The sequence below is a fragment of the Podarcis vaucheri genome, assembly GCF_965113315.1.
Source record: "Podarcis vaucheri genome assembly, chromosome: 1".
NCBI classification, from domain to species: Eukaryota; Metazoa; Chordata; class Lepidosauria; order Squamata; family Lacertidae; genus Podarcis; species Podarcis vaucheri.
Genome location: NC_138759.1, coordinates 94,823,720 through 94,849,869, shown reverse-complemented (window position 1 = coordinate 94,849,869; position 26,150 = coordinate 94,823,720). Strand labels below are relative to the sequence as shown.

General features: G+C 41.3%; 1 protein-coding gene across 7 annotated transcripts in view; it reads left to right on the top strand.

The window, feature by feature from the left end:
* MYLK (myosin light chain kinase) overlaps positions 1 to 23,766 on the top strand; it is a 181,778-nt gene extending 158,012 nt beyond the window's left edge. For 6 of the 7 annotated variants that reach the window (XM_082235051.1, XM_082235052.1, XM_082235049.1 and 3 more), the window contains 10 exons: positions 1,991 to 2,032; positions 2,119 to 2,212; positions 4,232 to 4,435; positions 7,774 to 7,991; positions 9,634 to 9,757; positions 12,173 to 12,325; positions 17,003 to 17,126; positions 17,822 to 17,951; positions 19,788 to 19,919; positions 21,509 to 23,766. In XM_082235051.1, the coding sequence (XP_082091177.1) occupies positions 1,991 to 2,032; positions 2,119 to 2,212; positions 4,232 to 4,435; positions 7,774 to 7,991; positions 9,634 to 9,757; positions 12,173 to 12,325; positions 17,003 to 17,126; positions 17,822 to 17,951; positions 19,788 to 19,919; positions 21,509 to 21,759 (1,472 nt within the window). In that variant the 3' untranslated portion in view covers positions 21,760 to 23,766. The remainder of the gene's footprint in view (positions 1 to 1,990; positions 2,033 to 2,118; positions 2,213 to 4,231; positions 4,436 to 7,773; positions 7,992 to 9,633; positions 9,758 to 12,172; positions 12,326 to 17,002; positions 17,127 to 17,821; positions 17,952 to 19,787; positions 19,920 to 21,508) is intronic. The other variant, XM_082235050.1, reaches the window with a different exon arrangement.
* The last annotated feature ends 2,384 nt before the right edge of the window (positions 23,767 to 26,150 follow it).

Here is a 26,150-nt window from a genome sequence, read left to right as displayed (position 1 = left end):
AGCACACAGGGTGGGGCAGGGGGAGGAAAAGGGAGATAGTTCTATATGGCAAGCAGCAATGTTTCACACAACATTGAATTCCACTCTGTCTTGGAGTTATGTATTCTAATTGAATCCCAGTTTTGACATTATATTGTTGCTGTAGTGGTGTAGTACAGAAGGGCAGGTGAACCATGAACTGTGACCTGGAAATTCCTGGTTCAGATCCTAGCTCAGCCACAAGCTCCACATGTAGCTTGGAGTGAGGGCATAGTGACTGAGCCAGGCATGTTTCTCTTGTGAGGCCGTTCTGTAATTCTGGTGCCCTTTTATCCTTAGAACCATCATGTAAAGGTGAGTCAGAATTATTATCTCCTGTTGCAGATGGGGCTCTAAGGCTGACTGGTCACACATTAAAAATCATTGTGGCACAAGCTTTCCTAGGCCATTTCATCATTGTCTCTGGTGGTACAATAAAACGATAGCTTTTAAGGTGTCCGAAATCACAGCAAAGAATCAACTGCAACAGGCTAACATGGCTACCAATCTAGAGGCTGTGTGCACACTATACCCTCAAAATAAATTTGAAGCACATTCTTTCCCTCAAGGAATTCTGGACTCTTTGGTTTGGCAAGGGTTTCTGGGAAATGTAACTCTATGAGGGGTTAACTACAGTGACCAGAATTATTTGAGGGAAAGAAAGGGTATCGTGTGCATGCTATGAGTTGTTTTATTCAGTACTCATGCTGCCATTTACAATAACAGATTAACACTAGTAGGGCTACCTCTTCCTTCAACTGTCCTACAAGCCATTTTAACGGGCCTTCCTATTCACCCCTCCTTTTCTGGAGGTTCTTGCTCTTGCCTTCCTGAGCACAGATTGCTGGACTAGTTAAAAAAGGAGGGGAAATGAACCACAAGTCTCTCTTTCACTGCACCCCTCCTTCACACGCCTCCATTAGTGAGGAAGAAACATGCTGCTGCTACAGACGCCAAATTGTGGGGAGGGGAAGTCCTTTCCTCATACAGAAAGGCCCTGAAGGCGAGAAAGTTACTATATGTATTATTTTGCCCTAATGTTTTCCATTCCTAAAGACAACCTCTGTAAAAGAGAGGCCAAATATAGCACAAGTCATATCCCAGACATCCACATGTTCCAAGTGTGGAATTAAAGGGGGTCTTGTGAATTTCTTGCTACTAATGTATAGGGTTTTTCCTAAGAGCCATGTATGGCATTGGAAGGTTCAGCTTCAGTTTTTAAAAGAGAGATAGTTGAGAGTTAGGTGACGGCCCTTCCCCCAGTTTTCTTGCATTCAGTTCATGAAGAATGGATTATGTGTTCCAATTCCCTCTTCCTGTTTTTAAGTATGTTCTATATATAGTACTTTGTAGGTTTAATTTACTTCGGCATAACCACAAAAAGTTCATAATATTATTCTAGAGTAAAATAATAGAATAAAATAACATTGCAATCATTGAGAGCTGTATTATATTATTAACGTCAGCTCCTAAGCACATAGGATTTATCCAGCTTCTGTTCATTGAGGATTTCAATGGAGGGACATCACACTGATCATCAGAATTCTCCTCTCTTATACAGTATGCACTCAATATAAGTAGAGATTTTCCCTCAAAGAGAGAATGGAGCAGAAAATCCGGAAAGTGGCAGCTGGGTGGCAGTACCCATTTCCCTATGCTATCATGGCTCCTCTCTTTCACTGGAGGAAGAATGTCCATTTAAGCCTCCCTAATTCTGTATTTTGCAGTGGCACATATACATGAAAGGAAACACAGTATAATAAATTTAAATAAACTAAAGGAGCAGGACATGATTCAACAATGGGCCTTGGCAGTTGCCCATGCATGCCAGTTGCTGATGTCATCCCTGTAGCCTTGTCAAGAGACGAGGAACTCACATACAGAATTCAACTTTTAATCCTTAAAGGGGGGGGAATAAAGATGGTATGAGAAGGCATTCTTTATAGACATATACATTTATATTTGGTTATAGGTCCCAAAGAGGAAGAAGAAGAAGCTGAAGGATCTGATGATGGTAAGAAATTGCTCTTTCACCATACTATGTTTGCAGTGCATGGGCCTCCTTGTAATCAGATGTGTTTTTCCCCTGCCAACTTCTAGAAGAGAAGGAAACAGAATTTGACTATCGCACAGTGGCTATCAATACAGAACAAAAAGTTTCAGACTCCTACAATGTTGAAGAAAGACTGGGATCGTAAGTGTAGCAATATGCATTTTCTTCTAAGCATGTTTTCTTGACAGTTAACTTCCATCAAAATCAATGTGGCTGCACTTCAGAGAAAATACGTTTAGGATGGGAGTTTTAATGTGAAACATACCATGATTTCTTTCTGAGAAATGTACCACACTTGTCCATGACCCCCCACCCCAGAAATACCATTTGGCTATTCTAAACCCCACCCCACTCCAGGTTTTTTTTTTTTTCTGGCTCCACCACTGGTGGTTCCTTCTACAGTGGTACCTCAGGTTACTTCAGGTTACAGATGCTTCAGGTTACAGACTCTGCTAATCCAGAAATAGTACCTCAGGTTAAGAACTTGGCTTCAGGATGAGAACAGAAATCGCGCGGCGGCGGCAGGAGGCCCCATTAACTAAAGTGGTACCTCAGGTTCAGAACAGTTTCCGGTTAAGAACAGATCTCCAGAACGAATTAAGTTCTTAACCCGAGGTATAGTCTAACCTTGTGAATGAGTTTCTTCCTTTCTTTTACAGTTCCTAGATGGTTTCAAAATTGCCTGTGTTGAAGAGAGTACTCAAGGCTTACAAATATATAAAACCAATTTAATTTGTGTTTGACTGAACAGCACTGTGCAATTTTTATGGTTTCGTTATAACTACTAGAGATTATGAGATTCAGCCTTTTGCCTTGCCTTTAGGAGAGATTCCTTGCTGCTAGTGATTATAATCCCCAAAATATATGAGCTATGATGATACTTCTCAGTGAAGGCCAGTTGTAAATCACTGAAAATTGCCTCCTTCCAAGGCCCTTCCATTTGCAGAAGTGCAACTTTGGATCTAAGCCATTAAAATAAAACACTGTAAGACAAAACTAGCCCACTTCCCTATACACATCTGAAACAGAACAGCCATAGTTGGTGCGCCAAATGAAGGAGCTTCAGAGCTGGGGTACAATACTTGTGAAGGTTTTGTCCAGTATATCAATCCTCTTAACTTGATATGGAGCAGGACCTCAGTTGACTTTCTAAGAGCATGGGTAGGTCGATACAAGCGAAGGTAGTCTCTAAAAGTAATGAGATCCCAGGTGTATCTCATTTGGCATCTTATAAACTAGGTGCAGGAAACCTTTGGCCTGCCATATGTTTCTGAACTACAGTTCCCTTCAGTTGCAGCAAACATTACCAATAGCCAGGGGGTGATGGGAGTTATAGTCCAGCAACATATGGGGGGTTTATGGAGGGCCAGAGGTTCCCCACATATGTTCTAATGCTTTCTCCAGACATAGCCCAATGCAAGTAAATAAATAAAATAGATTTCCCACAGAATCAAACCAACATATGAATTAGAATTAGTTTTGGTAATATGGGGAGGGACCATTGCTCACTGGGAGACCACATGCTTTGCTTGCTGAATGTCCCAGATTCAGTCCCTAGTGTTTCATTTAGAATGAGCAGGGAGCAGGTGATTGGAAAGATCTTTCCTGAGACCTTAGTGAGCTGCTGCAAGAGCAGATAAGACAGAGCTGCAGAGTTACTGGTACGGAGTCTCAGTGGTGACTCATGTCCATTGGGGCTAGTGGGACAGAAGGCAGGGAGCCCAAACATGGAGCCAGAGCCAAAGAAAGGTAGAGCCAACTATTTCTACTTTTGTCTCAACATTCTCCCCACTAAGTTTTACAAGGTAGCAGTAACAAGCAGTGCCACTCCCTTGATTGGTTGTAAAAAAAGCAGGCAGGCACCTGGAGGCTGGTTGAGGGCAGACTGAGTTTAGTGGGGCAGTGCACCATTTGTCCTAATGGACCAGCCACCACTTCTTTGTATAAGGCAGCTTCCTATGTTCCTCTGTATTGCACCATACACCCTAAAATATGTGTTTGTGTGTGACTCAGGGCATTTGGTCTAAAACACAGCAAGTCCTATCTTCTGAGTTCAAGGTCACATTAATCATTCCAGGACATCAAAAAAGCATGTTCTAATGTTTTCAGCCTGTGTTGTGTGCTGACCCTCAGACATTGAAATTCCTCTGTATTTTGCAGGGGGAAATTTGGACAAGTCTTCAGACTTGTTGAGAAGAAAACTGGAAAAGTTTGGGCAGGAAAGTTTTTTAAAGCATATTCAGCTAAGGATAAAGAAAACATAAGGCAAGAAATCAGCATTATGAACTGTTTGCACCATCCAAAACTCGTTCAGTGTGTAGATGCCTTCGAAGAGAAAGCAAACATTGTCATGGTCTTGGAACTGTGAGTATAAATTAGACTATTGTTACTTTCCCATAACAATGTTATTTTTAAAAAAATCTAACGAAGGCCTCCTAGGTCTCTTAACATATCTGCAAGTTCTTCTTCCTTTGTTCTTCACAGTTTTCTCATTATAGTGGTACCTCGAGTTACAGACACTTCAGGTTACAGACACCGCTAACCCAGAAATAGTACCTCGGGTTAAGAACTTTGTTTCAGGATGAGAACAGAAATCATGTGGCTGCAGCGCAACGGCAGTGGGAGGCCCCATTAGCTAAAGTGGTACCTCAGATTAAGAACAGTTTCAGATTAAGAATGGACCTCTGGAAAGAATTAAGTTCTTAACCCAAGGTACCACTGTAGTCAGATATTGCGTTCTTCACTGACACACCCTTTAAAAATCAGATAAACTTGAATTTGCTAAGAACCACCACTAGGAATACTTATATCTTGCATTTTGCCGAAGTATGGCTGCATATCAGTGGTGATCAGTATGGTAAGAAGATGGCATGAGTTAATTCCTTCTGGAACCACACATGCACCCTCAACAACCAGGAGGAATTCACACTAGAAGGAGATGGTATTATACTGGAAGCTCTCCTTATCCTTGCAATCTCCTTTCTATAGGCAGTCTACAAATCCTTTCTCTGCCAAATCTGAAAGTTAAGGAGGTTTTTGCCTTGGCAATGTTTTTCAGGCTTCTTTTTCAACTACTTCCCATACTCACTCTCCTTACTGCCTCCAGCTAGCATGAATCCATTTGTCCCAGCCGGGAGCAGCGGAAGTAACAAGGATAATTAAAGATGATCATTTGAAATGTTGCATGTCTACAGGACAGATCTGTCACAAGTAGATTAGGGATGTTGCTAGAGTACAACTCCCATTATCCCTTACCATTGGCCATGCTGGCTGGGGCTAATGGGAGCAGAAGTCCAACATCCTCTGCGGTGCAGAATTACTGCTGCTAAATGATACCCCAGCATTTTCCATTTTCTGCTAATCCTCTACATTATGGGCCTCTTTGGATCAGAGTCTTTATGTCACAGCCTTTTTAAGCTGCGTAACTTGATATGCACATGTTTCTCATTAGATCACCTTTTTTCTTGTGACAGTAGTATTTGGGAGGAGGTGACTCTGCTTGTTAATTTTCCAAAATGTTGGACCAGAAGGATCCACTGCTGTTGTTTCTTTTACTCTGTTAACAAGGGGAGGACATTGTACATACTATAGTAAACCAAGAAATCTTTAATAAAAAATACATTTAAAAAAAATCAATGGAGCAAACTGTTAAAATAATTTTAAGCAAAAGGGTGCACACAATTCCCTTCCCTTTGTTGCCATATGTACAGGGTGCATAAAAATACAGCCCAAAAAGACATGAATCAGAGTTGGAATCCTTATTATGCAATTTCATTGCTTGAACAGAAGATGGTTGTTTATTTTTAGATTTAAACCTTGACCAAGTTGGTGATAGCGGGTAAAATAAATTATACAGTATAGGGTAAGAAAATAAAAGAAACAATCCTACTTAGCATGGAACTGGGAACTGGCAGTTCTAATGGAAAATAGGGGGAATGTATGAAGTTTGCTGGACTGCGTACAGCTTTGCACAACATTAATTTATTTTGCCTCCTGATTCTTTCCCCTTCAAAAAGAAATTAGAATAAAGTACATGATTATAAAGAATAATAAGCAGTTTAGCTGCATTAGCTTCTCACGCACTGCAGTTTCAAAGCCCTAGAATATTCCTATACCTTTGAATCTCCATATGTAAAAGGTAAAGGTAAAGGACCCCTAAACAGCTGAGTCCAGTCAAGGGCAACTATGGGGTTGTGGCGCTCATCTCACTTTCGGGCTGAGAGAGCCTGCATTTGTCCACAGACAGCTTTCTGGGTCATGTGGCCAGCATGACTAGACTGCTGCTGGTGCACAGAGGACCTTGACAAGTGCCTGAGCACATGGAAACGCCATTTACCTTCCCGCCACAGTGGTACCTATTTATCTACTTGCACTGGCATGCTTTCGAATCCCTAAGTTGGCAGTGGTGGGGAGATGAGGCAGCCACAGCTTCTCCTGCCTATTCCTTTCCCAGCTTTCCTGTCCATTCCCTCCCTACTAGTAGAAATTTACCGGTTTTCACACAGCAAGCAGGGGAGAGGGTGGTGGATGACAGGGCTGGGGAAGGAAGGAGCAAGAAACGCATGGGCTGCCTTTTCCTCTGCTACAGTAGGAAATCTAAAGTAGGGGTGTAACTAATTGATTGTATTAATCCATTTAGAAACATTTAATCAACTGAAGAGGTGTAGTGATTAATCAGGCATCCTATTATTTTTCTAAAAATACCTGTTTTTAATATGCGCTTATAAAAACTGGAGGTGGTAAGCATCATTTTAAGAGGCAATCCCACACTTAAGATGCCTGTTGTGACACGTGTGTGCACCATCTAATAGCAAAGACAATATAATTTCTAAATTAGAAATACTGTGTTTTCCCATATACAAGTCCATGCTCATTTACTTAACTTACTGTTCAATTAATCTATTAAGATGAGTTTAGAATTTATTTTAAATTATATCCAGTTTCAAATGCCATCTGATGTGGATGGTCATGTACAGAGAGCATTTTTTGTTCAGCAAACCTAGTTCTAGTCAGAATCCAATTTCTGTCTCAAGGAAACAGAACTTGTGTATGTTTATATAAAATGATTTCATACAATAATAGAAGTGTAGAGTTGGAATAGACTACAAGGACCATCTACTCCAACCCCATGCAATGCATGGAACCTGAACCCACAACTCTGAGATTAAGAGTCTCATTCTCTACTGACTGAGCTATCCCAGCTTGATATGTTTTGCTTGAAAGAGTTGGAAGTTTTGTTAAATGTTTTGATAAGGAATAACTGAATAATGGCTCAGGAAACTGGAGAAAGATTAACAATGGGGGAGGTCCTTGAGGAGCTGCGGGGGAGAAATAGGAAAGAGGTGAGAGATCATTGCTGTTTCCTGAAATCAGCTGAGCAGGGCAAATTTCAGGGCCCTGTGGAAGTCACAGTGAAGTACCTGTGCCGCCTTTTTTTATTTGCTCTATTGCACAGAGGGATTGCATCTTACTGGGCTCCCAGAAAAAGGACCCAATAATGTGATGTTTGAGAGTAGGGGGGAAGACTGGGTGAATGTTGGGGGACATATTAATGGTTCTGCATTAAACCACTCTACTGGTTCATACCCCACCAACTGTATTTTCATCCTCCAGAATAACCCACATGCAAACTGTCTTCATCTGGAATTTTACCAAACAATAATGTTAATTTAAAAATCTTTCTCTTTTGAATTATATTTTAGTGTTTCTGGAGGCGAGCTCTTTGAGAGAATCATTGATGAGGACTTTGAGCTAACAGAGAGAGAATGCATTAAATACATGAAACAGATCTCAGAAGGAGTACAGTATATTCATAAGCAGGGCATTGTTCATTTGGATTTGAAGCCCGAAAATATTATGTGTGTCAACAAGACTGGTACAAGAATCAAGCTGATTGACTTTGGGCTTGCACGAAGGCTAGGTAAAAACTCTTGGAACTGTTTTACTAAACTATGACCTATTTGATAGGTATTTGATTGTGTGTAGATGTCACAAGACCCAAGCATTGTACTTAATTCAGAACTTGTTATCTTCCCATATTCCGTATGGTTTGAGTCAGCACTTCGTATGTACACTTCCTTTCCCCAGGCACACAGTGATCATATCCCAGAGGTTCCAAAAAGTTGGAAGAGCCCATGTGAAAGCCTTAGTCCACACTGTGGACTATTTGCTATTGTTTTGCTAAGTATGGTTCATTAAATATGGAAATTGGAACCCCTTTTTACATTTCCCAGCCTACCCTCCTCTTACATCCCATAGGACAATAACTGAGAGAAGCCTGTGAGCCTTTGCTCTCTGATTTTAAAGCTTTATGTGCCTTTTTGTTGTATTTTCACCAATTAAAAAAAGGAGGGGGGAAACCATTGCAGCTAAGCTTCTATGCTTTGATGTCATTTAAATGAGTTAAGATCAGTGATCCTTTTGTGGTCAATTTTTACAGAGAATTGGTTGTCCTGTTTTGCCAGGACATGCCAAAGATATAGCAGGATATTTTTCCTGACCTTTTTTTGGTAGGTTTAGAACTTGTATGTGGGGATTGTGATGCTTTCGCCTCATGTGGGGCGTCTTCTTCAAGCATTTCTTTTTTTAAAAGCATTTTCAGAAATTGATTTGTTCTGCACAGTGCACTGAAAGGGCCAGGGCCCTTTACCAATTCTACCATATGCAGATGGTAATAAAATACATGGCTCTGTCTTGGTCACCAGCCAATTTACATCGCCAATCAAGTCCTGGGCAAAAAATGTGGGACACTGGCCCTCATAATAAAACAGTTCAACATAAATAAGTGTCAGTTTTTGTTTCACTGTCCACAGAATTCTGAAGCAGAATACCTCCTGCTTGAGGAATTCTCCTGGTTATTATTATTTTTTATTATTTGTTAAATTTGTATACTATCCTATACCTGCAAATCTCAGGGCAGTTCACAGATTAGTTATTTTGAGAAGCAAGATGATGATCCAGATGAATATTTGGCCTAATCCAGTAATGTTCTTCTTAGCATTATTAGAAACTGGAATATTTTTTGGTATGACGGCCGCATTTGAGGCTATCTTGTTCTGACTTTACTGCACCACTACCACATGGTCCTGTATTAGCAGCTATGTCCATTCACTTTCCACCTCAGTGGATTGGAAATTATTTGTATAGTAGGAATCATGAGTTTTAACTCCACTGCCTCTTTAGAAAAACAGTTTATCCCATTCCCCACCTAAAAGTATTGAGGAGCAAAATGGTGTTAGAGCCCAGTGTATTGAGTTTGGACATGGGCAATCAAGTTCATATCCCAACTTGGCCTTCTACTTCACTGGGTTGCCTTGGACACGTTGCAGTCTCTCCACCTAATTTCCCTCCAAACATTATTGGAAGGAGGGTGAACGCTGCTTTGATCACAAACAGCTGCTTGGACTGATATAGGGCATGTTCAAGTCTGGAAGTATTTCTCTTTTTGAAAGGTAGGAGGTATAGTTTTTCCATGCTATCTATCTATATCTATCTATCTCTCTATCTATCTATCTATCTATCTATCATCTATCTATCTATAACATTTTTTCCCTATTTCACAGAAAGTGCAGGTTCTCTTAAAGTCCTCTTTGGGACACCAGAGTTTGTGGCTCCAGAAGTGATAAACTATGAGCCTATTGGGTATGCTACAGACATGTGGAGCATAGGAGTCATCTGCTACATCTTGTGAGTACTTGTTGCTGGGCCAAATCTGGACCATTTCTCAATCTCACTGATACTTATTTCCTATGTTTGTTACCTGCATTCCCATGCCTATATGCTGCAACAGAGCCAGACATTTCCAGTAGGGTTATTTGATTCTAGAGTATTTTCCCCAACCTACCCTTGCTCTTTCTTCAGAGTCACTTATTGGTGTGTTAATACTCTAGCTATGTTATGGGAATGTTATATATTCTCTTAATTATGCTAATGGTTTTTCAACTTATTCCACAGATATATTCATTAACAAATTCCATAGTTGCTTCCTGGAATTCAGCTACCAGTAGCTGCAATTGACCACTGTGAGATTTTTGTAAAAATATTATATACTAATAATAAAAGAATAAAGTAATAAAAAATCCCTAGCAATCCAATAGCCAAATTACTTTGTCCAGTGTCATTTAGACAAGTACTTTTCTTGATTCATCTTACCACTGCATTGTAAAAATATATCACAGTAATTTTTACAACAATATAAAAACATAAAACCAAAGGAGAAAGTCATAAAAGGTTAAAAACCAGTTAAAAGCAAAAATAAATTAAAAACAAACATCAAGAGACCATTGTGTCAGGCAGCAAAATGTCTTGGGCTTGCCATGCACACTCTCTTGGTTTCCTGCTTACCTACAGAGCCGATGTTAGGGCAGTGAATCATGGAATTGTAGAATTGGAAGGGACCCCAAGAGTCATCTAACCAAACCCCCTGCAATACAGGAATCCTGTCCACAGCTGTCCCTGGGTAGGCTTGAACCTCCCACCTTCTGGTTAACAGCCAGCTGCAGTGAAAAACATCTTTTTGGGGTTGCTGCAATCCTAATGCTAGAGTAGCTTATTCAGATTTACCATAGTATTTTTGAAAGGGAAACACAGCTTTGTTCTGGGCCTGGATGCTTCTAGAAACTTAACTATGCCTAAGGTTACGTTGCCAAGAAGATGCCTGATCTAAGTAGCTGGAAAAAATCTTTCCAGTAAACATCTCAGTGTTAGTTGTAATAGTAACTGTATAGCTTCAACCCCAAATAATTTCTCCGAAGCAGATACAGCTCATCTTTGTCACTCTGACTTCAGTACTGCAGAAAGGAAATTGTTTCCATAATTTGTCAAAATTTTGTTCCATTATTGCTTTACATGGCTATTATTTAAAGCTGAGATCAGAGCACTGGGGCATGAAGATCTGTGATAAAGATGGAAATGTTTTAGGGATAAACTTCATTAAAAGTTCCAGCAATCTCCCCTCATGCACTGCCTTTTCTTCCACTTTCCAATTAGAGAAATAAATACTTGCTTTTCCTGGAAGTATTTTTAAACCAGTTTTGGATTTCATATTTCCTGAGACCCACATAACACACCACTGCCTTTGAAACCACCTTAAATGTTGACAGTCAGGTTTGTATCATCACAAGACAGAATCAGCATTGATGTGCTTTGATCGTGGATGAACACTAATCCTCAGAATATGCGTTGGCTTGCCACAGGAATGTCTTGTGATGGATTGGCTACCTTAATGCACTTAATGTACTCCATTCACTCTGGCACTCATCACGGTCCCCCGTGTGCCAGAAGAAGTTTAGTCATGCTGGCCACATGACCCAGAAAGCTGTCTGTGGACAAATGCCGGCTCCCTCAGCCTGAAAAGTGAGATGAGCACCACACCGCATAGTCGCCTTTGACTGGAGTTAACCGTCCAGGGCTTCTTTACCTTTATTCTGTGTCAGTTTTGCTGGTGCTCAATCATAGGCCCATTCTGTTCCATTCTTTGCAGACTTCATATATAAAAAGCATGAAAAATCCACATGTAAGTTGTATGCATTTATTGTAAAATACACATTGCTAAATGCAGTTCAATGAATTTCCCCCTAAAATTCTGACATAACTGTACAATACATGTTTTTGTTGAAAATCTTTGGAGGCCAAAACCATAGTACTAAATATGAAGAAGCACATAATCCAACTGATAGTTTTAAGCAAATTTGGGAATGTTGGATTGGGTTGGTCTGGAGCAAATAAATTCCCCCTTCATTGCTAGTAATGACACGCATTGCTCTTAGTAAGTACTTTCTGTTGAGGGAAAACATCCACAACTAAAAAAAGAGACCATCATAGTTTTTTGGTTCCCTCTAGTGGGTGAAAAATAGAATTATTATTTTTGTTCAGCAGTTGACAGATTTCAAACCCAACACTGACTAGCAGGGGACACATCACATTATGCTGTTTTTCCTGCAGCTTGCCTACAGGGAGATTTTGGAAGCATTGTGTTTACCTTTGTGTACATACAACTGTTGGATGTACAGATTTGCAGATAATAAATATGTGTGTTCCTCATAGGGTTTTAAACTCAAAACTTCGATAATTTTGAAATGCTCTTGTTCTTTTAAACCTCAGGGTCAGTGGACTTTCCCCTTTCATGGGAGACAATGACAATGAAACTTTAGCCAATGTTACCTCAGCCACCTGGGATTTTGATGACGAAGCTTTTGATGAGATCTCAGATGATGCCAAGGATTTTATCAGCAGCCTTCTAAAGAAAGATATGAAGTAAAGATACCTTATGTGCAATTCCTTTCATGTTGCTTTGTTGACATGATTGCCTCTCATGAACTTGTGGGGATAATTGCATAGAAGCCTCAATATTATAACAGTTCTGCTATCTATATGTTACTATGCTGAAGAACCATCATTGAATCAATGTTGACAAAATTTGTGGAAGAGCTACACTTGAGTGCTTGTCTAGTCTTTTCTCTTTATCCGTGCCAAAGTTGATATACTAGTAATCCAATAGGCAAAATATGTACTATATATGCTTTTGGGAGAGGTACTGTATGCCATTTTCATATTTAAGAAGAAGAAGAAGAAGAAGAGTTTGGATTTGATATCCCGCCTTTCACTCCCCTTCAGGAGTCTCAAAGCGGCTAACATTCTCCTTGCCCTTCCTCCCCCACAACAAACACTCTGTGAGGTGAGTGGGGCTGAGAGACTTCACAGAAGTGTGACTGGCCCAAGGTCACCCAGCAGCTGCATGTGGAGGAGCGGAGACACGAACCCAGTTTCCCAGATTACGTGACTACCGCTCTTAACCACTACACCACACTGGCTCTCAAATTCAAGCCCCAAATTCTGCAAATTCTGGCTACTGTGAAACCACATTTTAAAATATAAAGTTACAGTGGCTTTAAATAATCTCCTATAAATAGTAATAATCCATGTTGCCAATTTACTAGCATATAAAGTTTACAGAGATAATCAAGTTTATCTGAAGGAGTGTGTTATATGCAATATAATGAGCACTGCTGCTCTGTCAATAAATAAGAACATGTAGGTTTGTGTAATTGAATACATCTATTCATGTTGCAAGGGGACGCAGGTGGCGTCAGGTTGGCGGTTCGAATCCACGCGGCGAGGTGCGCTCCCGTTGCTCGGTCCCAGCGCCTGCCAACCTAGCAGTTCGAAAGCACCCCCGGGTGCAAGTAGATAAATAGGGACCGCTTACTAGCGGGAAGGTAAACGGTGTTTCCATGTGCTGCGCTGGCTCGCCAGATGCAGCTTTGTCACGCTGGCCACGTGACCCGGAAGTGTCTCTGGACATCGCTGGCCCCCAGCCTCTTAAGCGAGATGGGCGCGCAACCCCAGAGTTGGACACAACTGGCCCGTGCGGGCAGGGGTACCTTTACCTTTACCTTATTCATGTTGCTAATTCATCAGAATTTCTATTTCAATAAGTGTACTGTTTATGTGCATACTATTTTAAGGCAACCATTAGGTCATGTGTGAATGATACCTAAGTTATTCTTGATGGGGTTTAGTGCAACTTACTCTTTACACTGTTAGATGGATGTGTCGACTCCGGCGAGAAAATGCTGATCCCAGTGTGTGATGGGAGTATCTTTCTTTCTTTCTTTTATTGATCTATTAATTGCCTTCTAAGCAACCATCTCACAGCAATTTACACTAAAGGTGATTAAAAACAGTTGCAAACACAATAGACTATCAAATACATTTAAAGACCAAAACCATTCAAAGTAGACACTCATGGTAAATGCCAGTTTATCCAGTTGGGAAAGCCTGTGGAACAAACATTTTCAGCTGTTTCTGGAAAGTGCAGATAGTGAGCGCCTGTCTTATCTCACCAGGTATGCTATTCCATAGAACGGGCATCCACACTAAAAGCCCCGCTCTGAGTGACTGCAGTGTGGGCTTCTGTGATCTTTGGAACTTTCAGGAGAATCTCTCCTGCAGAGTGCAGCTATCTGCTATGTGTATAAGGTCTCTCAAGTAACCTGGCTCTGAGCTGTATGGGGCCTTATATGCAGGTACCCAGTGGCAGATTGGCAGCCAGTGTGAATTTCGCAAGCAGAGTGCTATATGCTGTTGGTAGTTTTCCCCCACAAACAATCTAGCCTACAGGTAAAAAGGTAAAGGGACCCCTGACCATTAGGTCGAGTCGTGGCCAACTCTGGGGTTGCGGCGCTCATCTTGCTTTATTGGCCGAGGGAGCCGGTGTACAGCTTCCGGGTCATGTGGCCAGCATGACTAAGCTGCTTCTGGCAAACCAGAGCAGCGCACGGAAACGCCGTTTACCTTCCCGCCAGGGCAGTACCTATTTATCTACTTGCACTTTGATGTGTTTTCGAACTGCTAGGTTGGCAGGAGCAGGGACCGAGCAATGGGAGCTCACCCCGTCATGGGGATTCGAACCACCGACCTTCTGATCAGCAAGTCCTAGGCTCTGTGGTCTAACCCACAGCGCTACCTGCGTCCCTAGCCTACAGGTATCCATAGGTTAAATGTGATTTTTATGCCAAATGTTTCTGCAATTGGTACTTCTGGATAAGTGTGCCTTCATCCTCTTGACAGTATGTGTCAAGGTTGTTGAAAGGCTGATACACCTGGTAGTATGCAGTGTCCTTGAACAATTAGTTCCCGTGGGAGCAGGGCCGGGGCGGGAGAGTGCTAGAGTCCTGTCTAGTCAAGTTGTGTGGGATCAATTCCAATCTGTTACCCCCGAGGATGTGGACAGGCTGCTTGGACGAGTGAAACCAACCACTTGTCTCCTTGATCCTTGCCCATCCTGGCTTATAAAAGCTAGCCGGGAAGGACTGGGCGATGGGCTTCATGGGGTGGTGAATGCTTCCCTCCGTGAGGGAGCCTTCTCAGACTCGCTGAAAGAGGCGGTTATTAAACCGCTTCTTAAAAAACCATCTTCAGATGCGGCCACGATAGCCAACTATCGCCCAGTCTCAAATCTTCCATTCTTGGGCAAGGTGATTGAGCGAGTGGTTGCTGAACAACTCCAGGCATGCCTGGAAGAAGCGGACCATTTGGATCCCTTCCAGTCGGGATTCAGGCCTTATCATGGGACTGAAACTGCCTTGGTCGCACTGGTTGATGATCTCCGGCGGGCTAGGGACAAAGGTGAGAGCTGTTTCCTAGTTCTGCTGGATCTCTCAGCGGCGTTTGATACCATCGACCATAACATCCTTCTGGACCGTCTTCAGGGGCTGGGGGCAGTGTTATACATTGGTTCCGCTCCTTCCTCCTGGGCCGTGTTCAGAAAGTGGTGGTGGGGGATGAGTGTTCAGACCCCTGGGCCCTCACTTGTGGGGTGCCTCAGGGTTCTGTCCTCTCCCCCATGCTTTTCAACATCTACATGAAGCCGCTGGGAGAGATCATCAGGGGATTTGGGCTGGGTGTTCATCAGTATGCGGATGATACCCAGCTCTACCTCTCTTTCAAATCAGAACCAGTGAAGGCAGTGAAGGTCCTGTGTGAGTGCCTGGAGGCGGTTGGAGGATGGATGGCGGCTAACAGATTGAGGTTGAATCCTGACAAGACATAAGTACTGTTTTTGGGAGACAGGAGGCGGGCAGGTGTGGAGGATTCCCTGGTCCTGAATGGGGTAACTGTGCCCCTGAAGGACCAGGTGCGCAGCCTGGGAGTCATTTTGAACTCACAGCTGTCCATGGAGGCACAGGTCAAATCTGTATCCAGGGCAGCTGTTTACCAGCTCCATCTGGTACGCAGGCTGAGACCCTATCTGCCTGCGGACTGCCTCGCCAGAGTGGTGCATGCTCTGGTTATCTCCCGCTTGGATTACTGCAATGCGCTCTACGTGGGGCTACCTTTGAAGGTGACCCGGAAACTACAACTAATCCAGAATGCGGCAGCTAGACTGGTGACTGGGAGCGCCCACAGAGACCACATAACACTGGTCTTGAAAGACCTACATTGGCTCCCAGTACGTTTCCGAGCACAATTCAAAGTGTTGGTGCTGACCTTTAAAGCCCTAAACGGCCTTGGTCCAGTATATCTGAAGGAGCGTCTCCACCCCCATCGTTCTACCCGGACACTGAGGTCCAGCACCGAGGGCCTTCTGGCAGTTCCCTCATTGCGAGAAGCCAAGTTACAGGGAACCAGGCAGAAGGCCTTCTCGGTAGTGGCGCCTTCCCTGTGGAACACCCTCCCACCAGATGTCAAAGAGAACAACAACTACCAGGCTTTTAGAAGACATCTGAAGGCAGCCCTGTTTCGGGAAGCTTTTAATGTTTGATGTATTATAGTATTTTAATATTCTTTTGGAAGCCGCCCAGAGTGGCTGGGGAAGCCCAGCCAGATGGGCGGGGTATAAATAATAAATTATTATTATAATATTATTATTATTATTACAGTTTGTTCTAAAAGTATAGAGTCACACAGTTGAGCAAAAATAATTCCTTCATCAAAGGGATTTGACTCCTCGGTCAAGGACTGATCAGGCTAGGGTAGGAAAGAGTGAACGATCAAATCAGGCACTCACATGAGTAACAGACAACCCAAGCTAATTTAAGGCATGGTGTTTTTTCATCAATGAAGGTATGCCTAGCAAAGGCACTATCTCGCCCTCAGGATTGTGGGTGCCTGCCACCGTAATGCGGGCTCCTCCAAAAACGGATGCGACGTTGCACATGGTGCGTTTGATGTTACATCCACCACATGCAGGCATGCGCAAGTGATGTCACACATTCGCATTGTGGTGGCAGCCACTCCTCTTTGTCGTCCTCTCCGCAGCCAGTGAGACACCCTTTTCTGCGGGGAGGGGCTTGGACTCAGAGGCAACTACTTATAGGAGATAATCGAATGATCCACGCTGTTCATGGGGAAAATATAGAGCGCTCAATTGTATGTTAATACAATAGCAAGTTCATTGCAACCCTGACTTTGTTTTCTCTAAACTCACAGGGACCGGTTAGATTGCTCCCAATGCCTTCAGCATCCTTGGCTGCAAAAGGACACCAAAACCATGGAAGCCAAAAAACTATCGAAAGATAGAATGAAAAAGTACATGGCTAGAAGAAAATGGCAGGTAATATAGTGGAGAGAAAAGTGGGCTGCAGGTCCCCCATACCTTCCATTTCTAAAGTTCGTGATGTGTGGAACGATGTGGGAATAAAGGGCCTTTTGTTATGAAGAACATACATATTTTGCAGGAAACAGGTTGGAAGATGGGAGAGGTAGGTTTTCAGTTACCCTTTTCCTAACCCATGTCCTGCAAAGCACATAATCACTGAGTTCAAATGCATATCCTGTGCAGAGTTTGTGGGAAACGTCTCCTGAGATAATGGGAAAATTCTCTCTGAGTCCTCATTTTGGGGCAATTGAAGAAGACTGAAAACTGCTCAATGCTTTTATTGGAAATAGCAGCAAAGAAGACAGGGAAGGTGGGGATCGATGTTCATGCCCTTCAGAAATGTGGGTGAAAAGTTTTTCTGTGAGGTTTTTCTGTTGACTCCATACCTGTTCATTTCTATTTCTCCTTCTGTTCTCGTTCCTTAAATGGAAACTTTAAATATTCCAGCTGCTTCAGTAAGGTTCTGGCTTCCTGACACTGCAAGCTGCCCAATATTGGCTGTGGAAATCTTTGCTAGGTATCTGTGTCTCCTGATATTCATCAAATGGCCTGACACAATTGTGTGGTTTCTTCACTACGTAGTTTATAAACATTTGGGGATCAGTAATCACAAGAAAGGATTCGCTAAGCATTTCTGGCTTAAATTTCAGAAAACAGGGAATGCGGTTCGTGCAATAGGAAGACTATCATCTATGGCAATGATATCTGGCCTGAGTGGGAGGAAGTCATCTTCAAGCTCACCAACAAGTCCTGTTAATGCAGAAAAGACAGACGCTGAAGGTACAGAAATGTTGATATGATCTGAACACATGTGTCCTATATTACTTCCAAGATTTGAGCAGATATTTTAAATCCATAGTAAACAGCCCTTGGGCCAATATTGCATGTGATATTGTTTGATGTTTTGCTTATCATTTAAGTAGAACTTGTAATTAGTAACCGGAATATATTACACGACTAATTATGAATGCGTGTAAGAGCGAAGTTTATGTAAGTTTGAAATCTTTAAATTAGTGTTTGTGTCAAGACTGTGTGTGGGACATTGAGAAAATAATCAAGATCTGTGTGAAACGAAATGAGCAACAGCAATTAGTACATGAAGGACTTACTTTCATCCTAACCAGTAAACAAGTGTTGATGAAGCCAGGTGAACTGCTTTGTTAGGTGAGGGGAGAGAATAAGCATTACTATTTCAAAGCATCAAAAGAGCATTAGAAGGCAAATGATTAAAGGAGGCTTAGTTTTTATGAACAGAATAATTAGGACAGGTGCCTTGGACTCAAGTGCTGCACTGCTATGGGAAACAAGCCCCTCTTGAGATGACCAGGCTGTAAGATCTGGACTCCATCTAAACTCAGGTGTAAATATGAGAATAAATCATATTTCTTAAAGCTACGACAGTCTCTGGTGTATCTTGATTCTCAAAGGAACACAAACCCTGGGTGAGTGCCTGGAACCTCCTAGAATCTTGCTACCACTCGGCAGAGAGTTGGGGTGGAGCCCAACTTTTGTTACCATATACAGTACTGTATGCTCAGCACAATTTGCCATGCAGATCCTCCTGAATAATGAAAAATTACTAGGACATGTTTCTGGAGGTATGCTTTATTGGTATTTAAGATCTCAGCGTAACCTGGGAAGATCATCAGTAGACTGCTACAGCCATGACAAGATGCTGTACAGATGGGACACATATACGTATCAGACACACTGGCTTTATTGTCTTTTTGGTGCCTATTGAAGACTTTCCTTTTTCAACAAGCTTTTTAATTGGAATTTTTTATCCCTGTCTGTATCTGGATTGGGAATTTATATATGAAATTGTTTGTTTTTGTTTTTATTGATGCTTCAAGTAGTTTTATTGGAAGCAATTCATAAATGAACATATAGATGGATATTGAGCCCTTTAAAAATAACTTTCATATGCTTCCTTTATGTAAAAAAGAAAAGTAATGTGGCATATAAACAACAATAAACAATCTTAAACAGCAGTCTTATTATTAATATCAGTGTTCTGAAAACACTTATTGAAATAGTTTCAACAACTTACAATGTGATGTGATGTACATGTTTTAAATTGCAATTACCTTAAGCCACAGCCAATGATCAAGGATGATTAGAGTTGTAGTTCAAAACATATGAAGATCATCAGGTTGGAGAAGGATGAGTGTGTAGTGAGCCATTCTGTGACTGCCCTTGAAAGGCCATAAGCTATGATATCCCCCATATGACATTGTGATACCACTACACAGTTAACAGAATAGTTGCTATGATGAATAATCATTAATGCTAATAAAATATTTTTGTTTGCGCAAGCACGGAGTAATATTTACTGGGAAGTGTCCCAAGGAGCTCACGCTTTTTTCCATGTAAATTTGTTTATGATTGAACTGTGAGAATGCTGCTCAAATGAAATTATGTCCTTATGCTACTGAAAAATAGCTCCACCATTAAAGACTATCATGATGTGCACACAAAGCAGACTTCCATGAACTTCTGCACTGTTGCTGAAAGTAAAGGAAGACTTTGATGGTGATGATTAGGCCACTAAAACAAAGACCCTTCGCCAGAGAAACTTCTATATAAGTTTAATGGATATTTGTTTACTTTGTCTAGATGAAGCTGCTAGTGCTCTCCTGGAAGCAGTTGATGAAGAAAGGTCCCATGTGAAGCCATATTTCTCTAAAACAATTCAAGATATAGAAGTTGTGGAAGGCAGTGCTGCTAGGTTTGACTGCAAAATTGAAGGTACTCATCATAAATTTGGATGACTATTTTCTGCTATCAACATACCATCTTTCTCTGTGTTGCTTCATCAGTGTTTTTCACACTAGTATTTTATCTACCCAAAACCACTTTATTTTACTCTTCAGGTACATCTTGATGCTCCACTAAATAGAATCACGCATTAATAAACAGTTATGCCCAGCTAACCAGAGACAGAGGACACAGGCTGTGTATTTGAGAGAGTTTCAATTTGAATTATTATTATTATTATTAATCATCATTATCGTTATCATTATCATTATTTCTATCCTGCCCATCTGGCTGGGTTTCCCCAGCCACTCTGAGCAGCTTACAGCATATATAAAAACATAATAAAACATCAAACATTAAAAAACAGAATATCTTATATAGACTATAACCAATAAATCAATAGAAACATAAACATTAAAAAAATTCGTTTACATTTATACCCAAATTAAAATAAGTGCCAACCCCAACTAAATATTTAACCGACCCCAACTCCAAAACAAAACAGTGGAACCAAAATTAAAACCGTTCTAAACCATTTTTGCCAGTTGTTCTAGCAATATCCTTCTGGCCTCCCAGGAGTATCTTTTATAATAATAATAATAATAATAATAATAATAATAATAATAATAATAATATCATCATCATCTTTATTGTCATTGCCCCCTTCAGGGACAACGAAATTTAGCTGTTCATGGTGAGTCTGGGCCCTGCCCCTTAGGCCAGGTCCTTGCAGAAGGGAGTGGTCTTCCTTCTAGCACTCTCAGCAGCCGCAATGAAAAGTTGTTCTGGAAAAGAAGGCAAGCTCCTTCACAGAATGTGCTGTGATTGGTCATGCTCAGGTTGTTAAGTGTCTAAAAATGGCTTCAAAGTGCAGAGACATAATACATAATCCTATGTTGCTCCATGCTGATTGTTTTAATAGATTGTCATGTGAAGTGAGACTCAATCTTTACACTCGATCTTTACACATTCAGCTAGATGTGTATGTTGCAAATTCACTGTTATCTCCAAGTGATTTGCAATATGTGAGTATAAACATAGACATGGACTAGGCAAAGAGAACTAGCTGCCACTTTGGCACATCTTATTGTAATATATATATGTGTGTGTGTGTTGTGCTGCAGTTTGAGTGATTGCCAGTAGGCGCAAGCTGCAGGATGCCAACAGCAGGTTGGAGCGAATGGGCAGGCAGGTAGCCCAGGCAGGCATTTCCAAGTTACCCCTGCCATAATTGTTGCTGTCACTGCCATAAACTGCTTACCCTCTTGCTTGCTCACATGTGTACAAAACAGCGCAAGGGAAGCCTACGGTCTGAGCAGGTAGCCTGGCTGAGAAAGTGCAGAGAGCAAGCAGACAGCCAGGTAGGTGAACAGCCGAGGCAGGATGGGCCGTTGAGCAACATTAGTAGAAGCAGCAGTTCCTAGTGTCAACCAAAATTATGTTAACAGATGCACATGTGCACACATATCCCTTACCAATATTACAGTGTATCAGCCCCTTAACATGAACCAGTCTTTTAAGGATAAGCATGCAAAAATAGTTTTAAGTTGCTTGACTTGTTGCACCTGCTGTTCTTACAGGTTACCCTGATCCAGAGGTGATTTGGTACAAAGATGACCAATCTATCAAGGAGTCCAGGCACTTCCAGATAGACTATGATGAGGATGGCAATTGCTCTTTGACTATTTCTGAGGTCTGTGGGGACGATGATGCCAAATATACCTGCAAGGCAGTTAACAGTCTTGGAGAAATAACTTGTACTGCAGAACTCATTGTGGAAACAATGGGGAAAGAAGGGGAAGAAGAAGAGGAGGAGGAAGAAGAAGAATGAAATCAGGATGGGGTAGAGATACGGAAAATTACCAAGTAAAAGACTGTTTTTAAGGCTTACACAGTGTAACATTAGGTCATTTTCCCCTGTTTTTTCAGCACAGTCAGCTGATAACCTGTTTTATTTATGGGCATTAACTTGAATTCGCAAGCTTCAGTTTAGTTTAAGTTAAGGCATCAGTTGCATTGCCCAAACAATCAATGTGAACAACACCATATGAAATGCTAATCTGCAATTTTAACCAGAGTCCACAATTTATTTGTTGAACATGCTGATCAGGAGAGGGGGACTGAACAATTGCGCTAATTGTTGCATCAACCAATACAACAGCTATGGAGAACTTGGAATACTTCAGAGCCAATCCTCCCAATCATGTATGCACGTAAGTCTCCTAGCATCAGTGGATCCTATATGAATGTATTTTGAGAACACTGAGCACAATCTAGCCACTAAAAGAACGAGAGCTGCATAGAATAACTTGGCAAGCATATACACAACACAGTTATTTGCCATCATCCCGTAGAATGTTTGCAGCATATTTATAAGTGAAGACTCCACCACAGCAGCATTTCAGTTTCTGTATCTTCTTTAGTTCTTCCTCTGAACATTATCATTCATAACTGTAATTCAGAATAACTAAATTTATGCAAAATAATTATCATTGGAAGAGAATGAATTAAGCTTAAATCTAAGCATTTCAGCTTAAATGTAGTGTAGTTTTCCTCCTCTGAACAGTAAATGCACATTTCCCCATTAATTTGTTGTTGCCAGTTGAGCAGTAGATCTTCTTCTCAGTTACTCTTTCTCCAGACGTGCCAGTTGTTACCATGACATTAGTAAGAGCAAGAAAAAGCTGGGTTATGGGGATTTCCAACCATAAAAGCTGGTACACTCAAGATTTGGTACTCAACCACAAACTATCCAAAATGTTGTGTAAGCATTGGTGTGACAGCTTCTCTTGACTGCCTTACCTGTAGGTTATATAGTAATTGACTGGCTTTCTCCCCACAGCTGCCAAACAGAAATGGTAACCAAAAGCAGTCCTAGGTTACCATACCTGATGGCAGATTACTGCGTGGGCAACCAAGATAAATACAGAACTTTGCTTATTGAACTGAAAAGGGATATGTGCTGCTGCAAAGCAATATGTTGTGTAAAGTCAATGATCGTGTGCCTGTGTGGTGCAACTCTGGTTTGAAACCAACTTCCAAAGCCATGTTTTAGCAGTATCTGTGAGGCTAATGACTTAAAATTGAAAATCAGCACAATCAATAATAAAATGTGATTCTTCCTCAAACTGATTAACACATTTAGATTTACTGACATTGCTTTTCTTTCACAGTTAGTTGCAGTCCAGAGGCCATGAAAAGTTACATTTAATCAATATGTCCACTGTAAGCACATCATTCCAGTTGTGTGGCTTTCCCCTCTCTCACTTTATTTGTAAGATGCAAACATTTTAAGTGTTAACAGTGACTTCTTTTTTTCTTAAAAAAAGTATACAATGAAGATTACTTTAGCTTACTAAGGCAGAGGGGGGAAATTAAGTGTACTTTAATACAGATGTATACGGTATCATCTTTTGGTTGTTTGATATTGCCTAATGTTATGTGTTCTATATTATTTGCTCATCTGCCTGTTGGAATGCAACATTCTATATATGAGGCTCACTCATTATTGCTGTGGGTTTTTATAACTGCTTTTGCTGTTTCTTGCTAGGAGGAGGTTACCATCGTGTCTTCTTTTTGAATGGATAAAGAACTTTTGTTATAGTAAACACAATAATTGCCAGTTTGCCACACATTCTTATAAGGTTTTTAGTATTATTTAGTGCATACAGAGCGTTTTGTCACATTTTCAATGTGTTAAGAAAACAATGGGGTGTATTTTTTGTATACCATAATTAAAAATATGCCAATGATTTCTTAAACCAAAAGAGTTGCAAGATATGAGAACACTACAGCTGTAGTTACTCACAATTTCTCAATAAAGAAATACCACAAAGCATGCTACCATTTGCTCATTTGTTTAATCTTATACCCATAACTTTTATTGCAACATGGTTCTCAACCTTCTATGATCGTTGCTCTTGATTACACATCACCTAATTTTCATAAATCCTACTTACTAATAATATTTCCCATTTGTCAAGCAAGTGTAGTAAGTTATTTTCTGACTCTACCCTCTTCTGTCCAAACAAGTCTCCTTCATCAGTTGGTGAGGTAGTGCATATCAAACTCCATAAGGGGCACTAAAAATATCTATTAATGCTAGAAAAAAATTCCCATAGAAGCAACTTTTATAGTCACAATAATTTTAATGAACAGAAGTCCTGGATGCTTTAGTTGACATTCCTAATTGCAGGGGGTTGGACTAGATGACTCTCAGAGTACCTTCTAACTCAACAATTCCATGCTTCTACAGTGGTACCTCAGGTTAAGTACTTAATTCGTTCTGGAGGTCCATACTTAACCTGAAACTGTTCTTAACCTAAAGCACCACTTTAGCTAATGGGGCCTCCTGCTGCTGCTGCGCCGCTGGAGCACAATTTCTGCTCTCATCCTGAAGCAAAGTTCTTAACCTGAAGCAATATTTCTGGGTTAGCGGAGTCTGTAACCTGAAGCATATGTAACCCGAGGTCCCACTGTATAAGGTTGCACATGATGCCATTTCCCCATAGGATTGCTTCACACATTACAAAATTTATTTTTTCTATTGGAAATTGGTGTGGAAATTGTAGGAAGGTTTAGATATTATATTTATGTATCAGTATTATATTTGTATATCAACATTTTTCACTTGCAGTAAATATACTGCAATTAAGGCTGCTAACCAAATAAACAATATTTATGTTTTAGTTAAATAGCAACACACAAAAAATCTGTATATTACTCAAAGGCCAAAACTTTAACACAAAAGGCTGATTGAGATATTAAAACGAATGTGAAACAGCATGCAATTTAATTAATGTTAACTATTCTGTCCTGAGACCTCTCTCAATCTGGATAGTATTCAACAAAACTCCATAAACCTCTCATACATAGATTTATTGAAGAGAATCAAGGCACATGTAGAAATATTACTCACATTCCAATAGGCTGTTATTTATAGAGTTCATGGAGTTATAGAAGAAGGAAGGAGTTCTAGGAGGAAGGGAGATTTCTTCCCTCTGGGCAGAGCCAATGGAAGGGAGGTATTTTTCTGCTCTGGGAGGCAGAGACAATAGAAACTAGAGTATTGCTGTGCCTACATTTCCCAAACACTTTTGAGGTCTAAAAAAAGGGGGGGAGGCACTACCTTTTCTTAAAGGGGCAATGTTGTTATTCTTTCTACCTAATACTAATACAAGATTAATAACCTGTGGGGGCAGAACCAGCGGCGGAGGAAGCCGCTTGGGCACCTGGGGCGGGGTGTACCACGGGGCCTCCGGAGTCTGCCTGCCTCCTTCCACTCAGCCGCCCTACAGCTGAGGGGGAGGCAGCGGGCAGAACGTTTGGGCAGCGCGGAGCCTGCGCACGCACAAGCCAACACGTCTCTCCCAGGAGAGATGTGTGGCTCAGGCACGCTGCAGGTGCCGCAGTGAGTGCCTCCCAGCGTTTTGTTACCCCCCTCAGTGGTGACACCTAGGGCGGCCCGCACCTACTACACACCCCTTCCACCGCCCCTGGGCAGAACACTACTACTAATAGTAAGGAAAAGGACATATTTAGTATTTTATTTCCTATTTACTGTAATACCCAGAACCAAACATGGTTTTAAAAAGAAAGCAGAGCTACTCAGAGTAGACCCATTGAAGTAATTGACATTAACAGCATTGGTTTAGTCTTCTCTGAGTAAAGGTAAAGGTAAATGGTCCCCGGACAGTTTAGTTGAATACAATCCTGTGCCCTTAATTTGTAACCCATTATAACTAGAGTGAGCAAACAACTAAAGCTTTTAATTAATCGATTTACCAGTTAAAACGTCTAGATTCTAACTACTATTATTGATTTTATTTTTACAATTTTACAAAAACAAAAAAGCAACATTCAACTAGAGCATAGAGGATTGGGGTGACAATGCTGTTTAATATGCTGTTGTATTTAGTGAGTACACATAGCGAATACTCCATGCAAGTCCATAATTGTAAGAGCCCCTTATGTGTTGTTTGGTAGCTGCACCACTGTTAAGTAAAGGTAAAGGTACCCCTGCCCGTACGAGCCAGTCGTGTCCGACTCTGGGGTTGCGCACCCATCTCGCTTAAGAGGCCGGGGGCCAGCGCTGTCCGGAGACACTTCCGGGTCACGTGGCCAGCGTGACGAAGCTGCTGTGGCGAGCCAGCACCAGCGCAGCACACGGAAACGCTGTTTACATTCCCGCTATACAGTGGTACCTATTTATCTACTTGCACT